The 11,419-nt window shown below is 28.2% G+C and overlaps 1 protein-coding gene across 2 annotated transcripts in view; it reads left to right on the forward strand.

Annotated features, from left to right (window-relative positions):
• Positions 1 to 2,686: 2,686 nt before the first annotated feature.
• LOC106687438 (pancreas transcription factor 1 subunit alpha) overlaps positions 2,687 to 11,419 on the forward strand; it is a 38,510-nt gene continuing 29,777 nt past the window's right edge. The window contains exon 1 of one of the 2 annotated variants that reach the window (XM_067052136.1): positions 2,687 to 2,902. In XM_067052136.1, coding sequence (XP_066908237.1) covers positions 2,791 to 2,902 — 112 coding nt within the window. In that variant the 5' untranslated portion in view covers positions 2,687 to 2,790. Of the gene's footprint in view, positions 2,909 to 11,419 lie in introns of both variants that reach the window. The other variant, XM_014431325.2, reaches the window with a different exon arrangement.

Raw genomic sequence — 11,419 nt, forward strand, 5'->3', positions numbered from 1 at the left:
TAAATATATAATTCATCTCAGAGATAGGAATAGAAGATGATGTCCTCATTTATGTCTTCCCATATATAATTTTTGAGCTGAAAAAGTTTAAAATGCTAGTAAATAAAAATCTAAAAGTAAAAATTTTTTTGGCTATAAAAAAAAAATTATCTATATAAAATTATTTCAATCGGTCTACATTTTATTGATCTGTTCTGTGCTCTCACGATCTTCCCAACTTCAAGATTTTGTGGAATTTCGTATCAAATTTTCCTAGTATTAGTCAGAATACTTCTGTGTATTCAAAAATGATAATCATCATTATTAGATAGATAGCATAGTATATTAAGATGAAAATATGAGCACTACCGTCACGGCCCTGTCGTCCTTCAATGTTTTTCGAAATTTCACAGCCAAAGCTATATTTCTCTTGTTAAGATTTTTGTTTAAGATTTTTCACGTACTTAACAGCTGTCTCAAAATCAACTAACCTCTTGATTCAGTCAATTTGGTGGGTTCGAAGAACATGAACCTCCATCAAGCTCCTTGTTGTATTAATAAAGTGAGTCTTAAAATATTTTTTAAAATAGTGTTCAATGCTTACACAATGCGCATAGCACCTTCTATTTAATCACAACTTTTAGAAAAAAGACAGGATATATTAGAAAAACCTTTGTTTCATCGCGGTCTTGTCCATCATGAAGTTGTCCTATCCGCTAAATTGGAAGGGACCATGGTGGCATGATAATAATCCCTTATTTGAATTATTACAATCGATAGTATAATAGTCAATTGAAGGTAAATTAAAGTAATGGTTTTATTCTTTAAAATAAAAAAAGAATGCTACTACATATCACTGCTTTTCTTTCATAGTGGCACATCTGAAAAATAAAAATGTTTTGATTTTATTTTGAACTAAGCATATTCCAAAGAAAGCACAATAGGCTGGGGATATTTTTTTCTCAGTTTGTCCTACAAACTATCCCAAATCTAGTTGGAATATCAGGAATTTACGATACAATCTTCGAAATACGTTAAGTACAAAATTAATAAACACTTTTTATTTGTCTTCATGAATGCCACTATTAAAGCAAATCAGTTTTAAAACTATTTACTTTAAACTTTTATTTTTTCGTCAAAATAAAAGTTTTGTAAAAACTATTTTTTAAAAATTATTACCGATCTAGAAGAATGAACTTGTTGTAGCTTCTTTCTTATTTATTTATTTTCCTCATAAATGAATTCTTTATTGTCGGGATGAGCATTTAATTCTAACTGAAAGTACTGAAGAAAATATATACATTTTTTTAGCTTGATTGGAGTCCTTTTACATTTCTGAAAATTCGAATTCTCCATTAGAATAAACCATATAATTCCAACACTAGAAATTTGGTTTTTGTTGAATTTGTAAAGGTGACAAAAAAAATCTTTACTCCTTTTATTTCAAAATTATCGGAGTTTTAATGTCTCATACTGTCTCTATACTCTTAATCTGTTTTTTTCCCGATACCTCTGAAATAGAAAATAATATATAAATTAACAAATTGCATTGCGTAAGTGAAACATAAATCATATTATATACAACCTTTTTGTACTGTTGGTACTTGAATTTTTTTTTTCGTACCCTCCTATGGAAAAAATTTTAGCAGGTACAAATATAAATATAAAAAGTATATACAATTGACCAATTCTTCTTTTTTTCCCCTTCTCTTTTGGTACTTGAAGGTATCCAGTGAAATACTTATCTGAGGTTCTGATGTATTCATTCTGTGAGAATTATACTATTTGGAGGTGAGGGGCCTCAGCATTTTAATTTGTGCATGTTCTTTTAGATTTTATATTAATATCCATTCTGTTGATATTTTTTAGATTTTGTAAGAGTAGAGCTCAATATAATGCTTGAGGGCCACTGCTATCAACACCTTCCAACGCTTGATGATTGGATGTGGTAGTGTGTTTCTGAGCTTCCAGTACCTAGTACCGATCGTTCGTTTTTAAAAACTTCCTTTGAAGTCTTCTAGGTCCAAAGCTGGTGCAAACATTCATAGCATCGTGTTGCATTAGCTTATAATTTCATGAAAATAAAAGATTTTAACCCCAATGACCAGAATGATAATAAGTTACTGCATTCATGTCACGTCTCACACAACATTATAGATTCGCATCATGTTTGTTTTAATCTGCTGCACTTGCTCAAGGAGTTTAACACTCAAATTATATGGCCTTTACATATTAAATTTCTCTGAATTGTTTTTTCAAACTTTAATATAAATAATCATCCAAAATCCTTATATTGTAATGTAATATTCCATAACCTCCACTCCACTCCACTTTAATTCTTCAAAAGAGTATATCATATTGATGGCATTCTATATATCTATATTTTGAACTTTTGATCACTTTTATTAGGTGTACAGTGAAATGTGAGTAAAGTTCTTGATACTAACTTATGATTTTTAGTTTATCTTAAATATGTTTAGGTTCCGTAAATTGAAATTATTTATATACAAGCCGAGGTAGTATTTAAGTGGTTAAAATATCATTCTAACCACTATGGAACACCATTTAACCATCGCCTGATCGAAATAAGTTAACGAGCTCTCGAGAAATTTTGAATGATCTGGTAACTATCAGTTACTTGATTATAACTTGCTCTAGAACGGTAGAACATTTGTGAGTGGTTCCATCAGCTGTCTATGTTCCGGAGTTCCCTACAGGAGGGTAATTATCGAGTTTCGGAGGACGAATGGGAGCAGGGATTCCAGATCGATAGTCCCGCCCCCGAACCGCCCCCAGGAAGGTTCAGTCGCCATGTACCCTTCGGACCACTTCATACAAGCCGAGTCCAGGCCCTCCCTCTTCCTCTACGACGAAGAGTCCACCTCCGACTCCTGCTTCTCATACAGCAGTGACCAAGAAAATGGTACTAGTGAGTAGAATAGATCTCATATTATTAAACTATAAACAAAAGTAAAGTATGTAAAAATTTCTTTGTAAGGGGCATGTATAATCTGTTTAATCGGACTAAGAGTTTTAGCAATACATATCAACTCGAAATCGTGGATCAGTTCTTGCCATACCTCTTTGTTCCTTGCCACGTTTCAAACCTACCATCTCCAAAACACAAGATGGTCCTTCTGTAATGTTCATGATATTTATTTTAGAACTAAGTATCTTATCAAATGTTATTTTTAATGCTATACTTACTTGAAAAAGTAGATTTAAATTGAACCCACTCATGCAACAAGGAACGGACCAACAGTTTTATGAAATTGTGTTATTCAATAATTTCTTAGAAAAATTTATATCGCAAAATTCAAGTCATAGCACTCCTCTTTGTATATATAAATACATCCTTGGATTTTCGTTTTGAGATTATGTATAGGTTGGTAAACACTACAAATAAAATGTTGGTTGGTTTCTTTTGCATATTGTTGGTGCCAATCCAATGCTGCATCATATCTCACTTGGTGTTGGGAACTCGTTTGAAAGTAGAATAAGAACCTGTGAAAGTGAACAAGATACAACAAAATTCTTGCAAACAGTCCGTCCTGGCTTAAAGATTTTTTTTTTTACAGTTTGGTTCTATGCAATATAGTTTAGCTAATAGTTGTAAGGAAGGGAAATGGACCACGAATGAATGGGAAAAAAAATGTATGTCGGAGAAGAATATTATAAAATAATTATAAGAACGGATGTTATAAAAAATATTATCATTTATTACACATACCTTGAGGTGACTTATCAATAATTTTGTAATTAATAAGAGGTCACGGATTTCTCTGCTACACTATGACATTAAAATTTGAAGAATTTGTTGGACAATTAACGGACCAACATTTTCATGAATTTTTGTTATTCAATACTTTTTTTTTTTAATTTTCATATCTCGACGTAAACTCAAGGCACATCTTCCTCTTTATAAGTGTTAGATAAAATATTATTGTTTTGAACTTTTTAAAAAAAAGGCGATTTAGGTTAGGAAACAATAAAAAAAAATTTTTTTTTGTTATTAATGTTTCTTATTAATGTAGTTTTCTATTCTCTTCATAATGCCAGCCAGACATAACTGAATATGTTATGTATTAAAAAAATACAAAATTATCAATTAACGTCTATAAAAATTATGAAGTAGTTGCTACGTTAAATCGATAATAGATGATTTAAACACATTATTTTTGATACACCACTTAGGCCTTGAACTGTTTCAGCCACTAAGTTATTCTTTAAAACCATTGATTCAGTTCTAGCTAAACCATTTCGTTTCTTTTTACGTTCTAAACCTGCCATCTGTAAAATCCAGAATCGTCTTTCTAAAATGATAATATAATTTATTTTTGAACTAAGTATCTTATCTACTATTTTTTTCGTGCCAAACTTCAATGCGTAGATATGAATTTCAATTCTAGAATATTCGGAAAAAATATTTCATCACCTCATAGTTTTATATCTTACCCCATAAAGACAACTAACAAAATCGAATTGGTCATTTATAATTATCAAATCCATTTTTTCAATTTTTTTTTTAATGAAACAAAAGTTTAATTTATAGTATTCATATTTCGAAATTTATTTATTTGAGGACTTATAGAACTTCTTAAAATTGTAAATATTCTAAAAAAAATTAAAATCATTTTTAGTTTTTTCTGAGCTTGAGATGACAAATTTTGAACATTGGTTTCTCATTGATAAGTGAAATATTTAATCATTGTAATAGTTAATAATTTCTCTTTTTCTTTTTTTTTTTCTATTGGCGTTCATTTAAATGTATTAATGACTCCAGAAGGTTCATGACTGTTCAACAAAGACTCATAGATTGAATTTTTCTACTGCAAAGTAATTTTTAGCTATTTGAAAGCTGTTTTTTCCAGAAATTCTAATAGATATGACTTTCTATTTGAAGTTAGCTGGCCTCCAATTTTTAATGTTCCCAACATCCTGATACGATATATGTTAGATATGTGCTAGAGGAAACAATCACAGAAAGATTAATATGATACAATTTTACCAAATACTTTTTAATTTTTCTAAATTATCTATGAATTCCTAATAAAAAGATTACTGACAAAATAAGTGCCATTCTAAAGAAAAGTTAGTGAATAAAATTATAATTTGAATATTTTTTCACATACTCATTATGTCTATTAAGTATTGGGCGGTTTCAAAATGTTATTTTATTTAAATTCATACTACTACTTCAACACCTTATAATGCCACAAGGCAATCGAAGGGAGAAGGCGCATAAAAGTATACGCAATATATTTCTTGTATTATGTATGTATGAAGTAATAATATTATTAATTTTGATGAAGGGTACGAAAATAAAAAATCATGCTATGAATTATAATTATAATTAGGAATTTTGTGGAAAAACGACTAATTGTAAGATGATTTTTTGATACAATATGTAATGACAATTAGAATTTAGCTATGCAGAATAGATTTTAGTAATTAAATAAACTCAATAAAATAGGATTATTGTCATTATGGTTCATATCGTCTGCAAGGATTATCCTTGATTATCGTTGAATTTGTTTCTGATAAGGAAATAATTTAGATTTTGTGGTAGAACTATGCGAAATGAAAAAGAAAAAAAGGATCAAAACTGCTGAATTTTAAATAAATCAATCAGTCGGTAACATCAGTCCCCGTCCCCCCTAAAAAAAAAAAAAATATGTAATATAGGTGGTAACTTCGACACTAATTTTTAAACTTTAATTTTTTAGTGTTACGAGCTCAGTAAACCAAAAAGTTATAAATTGTTAGAAATTTTTTTTTTTGTGTTTGTTAATTACCATTTTTCCACATGATTTGGATTCAGAAAAAAATAAAATTGAAAGAACATGATAAATTTTCTATTTTCTCATTAATTAAACAAAATTCTCTACCCACAAACACAATTCAATTATGAGAACTCGTAATAATTGTATAACTGCATTGTAGTTAATTATACTCGAACCTCAGAGCCATTTATAGGAATGCCCTCTCAATGGATTTTCGCCAGCGATGCGTTTTCAGTATAAATATTGGGATATAGGAAAAGTGGTAGACGCCTTGGAATATTTATCCTTAATGTAAATTAGTTCAGATAAAGAAAACGGAAAAGACTATACGATTTTTTTCAAACATTTAAATATTGAAACTTTTTAAAATTTATTTTTCTTAAATCTAATATTAACTTTTGCAGTTAAAAACTATTTAAGCCTAAATGTAGAAGCATTCTTGCACAGATAGTTTAATAATAAATATTAGTCAATACACTAGTAACGAAAATACTTATTAATTTATTTATTTTATATTCGCGTCTTTCGCACTATGTTATTGGAACTGTACTGCAGTGTTGGACATAAAGTAATAGCAATTATATTTGTTAGTAATTATTAATTAAAATTATTTCGTTTCAAATTGTAATTGCATTTACAGACCACTAGTCATTTTAATTGATAAATTCTAAATGAACGACTTCATCAATTAAAATGGCTTTTACGTAATTATAATATAATTTGTCCAATTTTAAAATAAATTATTTTTTTAAGTAATTGTAATTCAAATTAATTTTAGCGAAACACCGTTGCAAATTTCCGCTGAAAAAAATTCTTAAAACAATTTTCATCATCAAATTTTTGAAATTATGCTGAAAACTATTATAATATCAAGCTAAATATCAGTGTTTTTTTTTTTATTTTTATGTTTTCTTCTTTATTTCTATGCTCTTTTTTCTCAATGGATGAAAAAATCTTCTCTTTTCTATTATTCTCGTATATATATTTTTTTAACACCGAGGAAGATATACTTTATCGGTCGTAAACGTTGAACAATAGGGACGAAATCCGAAATTCAGGCTAAAATTCTAAAACTGACGATTCTTGAATTTTGTCACATAACTTTATAAAATATTTTAATAATTCACAAAGCATCCTATGCAGTTTTTTCAAAAAGTCCTAGAAATAATTTTTTTGGCCAGAAATGGAATATTTTGTCCCTATACAATGGTTTCTATTATAGAAATAGAAGTAATATTTAGAGAGGGTCACATTATTTAATAAATAGTAAATTACTCAAAGATAAATTAAATTGTATTGGCTGAGGAACTAGCTGAACAATCACATTCATTTCAAGGTGAAAAATTTTCCTGCTCTGACATTTCAAAAACTTCCTGAGGTAATGTTCAATTTTTTTTTAAGGATAATTTGTTAAATCGTCATAAATGATTCACACTTGGCGTTTGGAAGACGTATGGAACTAGAATCAAACATTTACCAACAAGAAAAAAAAGAACCTGTGAAATTGAACAAGATATAAAATTATAGCAAACAGTGTGATTTGAAACCTTTTTTGTTTTTATATTGTTGTACTAAGACACATACTTTAAATAATTTTGGTACTTGTTAATTATAGTATCACCACACTAACTTAATTTATCAAACATATGTTCTTGGTTTTGGTATTGACAATTATTGATATTCGTTGTACAAAATACCCTCATAGTGTATACATTAAGTCACATGGTTAATGATGTGAAAAAGGCAATTGCATTACTTCTGGATAAAGAACTTTTGAATTGATAAAAACTTAAACTTGTGTTGGAGGAGCCGATAAAGTTGTGGAAACATACAAAAGTTTACGGAAAGGAAGTAAAACTTAGGACGTGTCCTTTTTCAACAATGGGTTTTCGGAATGATTTTCCCAGATTAAAATAAATGTTTTTTGGAACAGATCAGAATCCACATTGTCAGAAGTAATCGAAAGAAGTATACTCGAGTAGTGTAGTTGTATCAGATTCATGAATTTATACAGAATAGGCTACAAACCTCAATCTGTAAAGTATAATTATCATATTTAGACCCAGAGATATTAGCAAATTAACAAGAAATCGAAAAATTATGGGAAATAGCGAGAGGTACAAATCGAAATTTTCTAGAATGTTATTTAGCAGAATTCGCGTGGGGCATTCAACTTAAAGAAAATAATACGTTTTCTCAAATTTTAATTGGTTAGAAATAAATAAAAATTTACATTTGTTTACATAAACACGGGTTTTTATTATTTTATTTTGAATAATTTAGTTTACAATAACTGATAATATAATTAACAAGACCCTAATTTTGAAAGAAAGGGAAATCAGCCACGTATAAATGAAAATAAAATAAATTCTCTGTCTAAGAAGAATATCAAAAGAGAATTTTAAGAAAGGATATTATAAAAAATGATTATAATTTATCACACATACCTTGACGTGATTTATCCATTATTGGTGACTTATAATACATCATTATTTGATATCTGTGCTGCATAATAAAATTGAAATTTGAAGCCCAATAAATTAAATTAGCAGACAATGATAAAAGGCACAATTAAAGTGTAACTTTATTAATAAACAATTTTTTATGGGGGAAAATATTGTATTCCTGTTAGATAAGGCAACTCATTCAATCTGACTCAAACCTCTGTTAATTTATACTTATATCTTGATAATATTTTTCGAATTTTTCCATGTTTTATAATCAAATGTACGTCAGACACATTAAAGTAATATTTTCCTTCTTTTTTTTTCTTTTCTTTGTAGTTTCATTTATGACCTCATTCTCAAATATCTTGATTTATAATTATACCACATCTCTATCATTACAAATTGAAAATCGTTATTGCATTTATTTGTTTTTAAGTTTGGTTTCTGTCCGTTTGGACGTATCTAGAACTTAAGTAATAGCAATGTTATTCCTAGGTAATAGCAATGTTATTCCTAGGTAATAGCAATGTTATTCCTAGGTAATAGCAATGTTATTCCTAGGTAATAGAAATGTTACTCCTAGCTAATACTCCGATTGTTTTTATTAAATTTTGTCTCAAGGACAAAATGTCATTTTTAATGCTTAGAAGAACAAATCAAATGAACTTTAAAACTAATATAAACATGCTCATTCGATTTTTGATGGTAAAAAGTTGGACGCATTGAATGCTATTTAAAAAATTAAAATGAATTTTAATATGCGTTTTAACTATTACTAAGATTTTCTAATAATCATTTTTGTTAAATGTATTAATTTGATAATAGTATAAATAAAAATATAATGTTATATGCAGATTGCTGGAAAAAAAAGTCTTCACAATGATTACAAAATTGAAAAAAAAAATTACATTAATTCTAAAAAAATAGTTGAATCGTTTGTCTGACATAATGGCTTGTTTGTAGCCATTTAGTAATTTAGCCTTAAAATATCAGGAAATTCACATTGTATTTATAAATAAATGTTGGGAAATATGATGTTTCATTCTTGCTTGCGCATCTTTTTATTTTAATAACTATTCAGAAAAAAAATTGAATAATTGCATTTTTTTATACAAATTTTTAATATTATGTTTTTAAAAAACAGTTTAATTCTGACGGAAACGACGAGAATTGTTTCATTTTTTCCTTTTTTTTTTTAATCTAAATTTATACTCAGACATATATAATTATTTTTTCTCTATCTCAGCGTACCTAGTCTTATTATTTAAACATTAAAGAATCATTTGATTGCATGCTTAATTTAATATTGTATTTTTGTGGGATAAACAGACAGTTGTAAACACTGTTAGGAATACAACGTTAAGGAAAATAAAGTGTTTGAGACGATTCTTAAAATTTACTAAATATTAAAAATTTTAAACCTATCCAGAAGAGATTTGATTAGAAATTATTTAAGTTTCCAACTAGATTAGAGAAAATACTTTTTTTTCCTTCTTTTTTTTTTTAAATACTTTTTTATTTATTGATAGATATTACAATCTGCCACACAGTTGTGGGCAATAGATAATAGTGATGAATGATCCCATACATACTAAAATAAAATAAAATAAATAAATGAATAAAAAAACTCTTCAAATATATACAAACAGAACAATAAACAAAATGAACATAATCAAACTATCTCTATGAAAAATAAATAAATAAAGTAACATAATGATAAAATAATATAGTCTCTAGTTACATTTACATTCTAATATACAATATTTACACAATCGACCTGAGGATCCCTGAGCCCACGCTATCCCCCACGTGTAAGGGGTAGAGCAGAGCTCAAGAGATCCCAGTGCATCCATCTCGCCGCATCACAGGTATAGCGAAAATACTAAACGTCTTATTTTTATTTATTAACTTAATTTCTTAAGATATTTCACGAACGCTGTTTGCATTATAGATTACTCTAAATGAACCTGAGTACCACTAAGGTTTCGGTAGTTTAATGTTTATAAATTTGTATTTGTTTACTAAGATGAACCTGAAATGTATAAATTAAAATATAGCTAATTAGGTTAAATTCTGTTTGAGTAATAAAATTAATATTTAAACAATGTACGATCAAGATCTATTAGCAATTATTATAAGATACAAATAAACACACACACAAAACAGGGAAAATAAAAGAGATGGGAAGGAAGATACAGATTATTTTGATAATTGTTTTAATCGCACGTCAGACGTTATGGTTCACACATCGACGACACGTGCAACCCCAAAGATTTGTTTTACTTCGGCACACTCCTGCTGTGATTGGGCGCGTGCAATGGTCACGTGACCGAGCTACTTAGTGTCATCGGTCAATTAAATCCTTCCTGAGGCTTTATTTCGGAAGGACACTTGTGAAAGGTCTGAAATAACATCTTCTGATGGAGTGAGCTTTATTTAAATATGTATCAATGGTTATGAACTTCAAGGGGGTATTACAAAGTTTATGTACAAATATGTATTCAAATTTATTTTTGAGATGAAGAATATTATATCCATGTATTATATATAAATATCTTTACTTGATGTACTATGTATTAAAGACAATCACTTTTAAATTGAAAAATCTGATGATGTGTGTACGGCATACAAATTTAATCTAGCACACTAAGTACATCCCCGAGTTATGATCAGATTGGTGGATTCATTCTTTAATAATTTGTTTTTTTTCATTATTTATTATTACTAACAATGAGAACTTTTTATTTAAACAAAAAAAGTACATTATGATAAGATTTTTTGAAAATTGGACATTTGACCCCTGTTAAATTAATTCAATTTTTTAAAAAATCATTTTATGTGTAGAAAATTTATATATGCATATGTAAATATGTATTTAAAAATTTTAATTTCTAATATTAAGCATATTTCCGTTTATTTTAAATAAACGTGTCGCTCTTTATTTTGGAATAAATTATGTTATCATGGTACATTATTTAAATAACACAAAGTTGTGTAGTTTCTGGCTTTGAGCGGAATTGTCAGTCTCATTTGTATGGTCACCTGGACCACATTTATTTGATAATAAAGAAACTTGAACGAACTACGAACTGTCTAATAATTTTAAGTTTTTGCTGTTGCTAAAACCTAGGGATTATGGAACAGAGGCGATGTTAAAAAAACGTACCTACATTTTTATTCCCACCGAAAAAATAGAGAAAAAAACGTTAT

The sequence above is a fragment of the Halyomorpha halys genome, unplaced genomic scaffold (assembly GCF_000696795.3).
Source record: "Halyomorpha halys isolate HHAL.00 unplaced genomic scaffold, Hhal_1.1 Scaffold964.1, whole genome shotgun sequence".
NCBI classification, from domain to species: domain Eukaryota; kingdom Metazoa; phylum Arthropoda; class Insecta; order Hemiptera; family Pentatomidae; genus Halyomorpha; species Halyomorpha halys.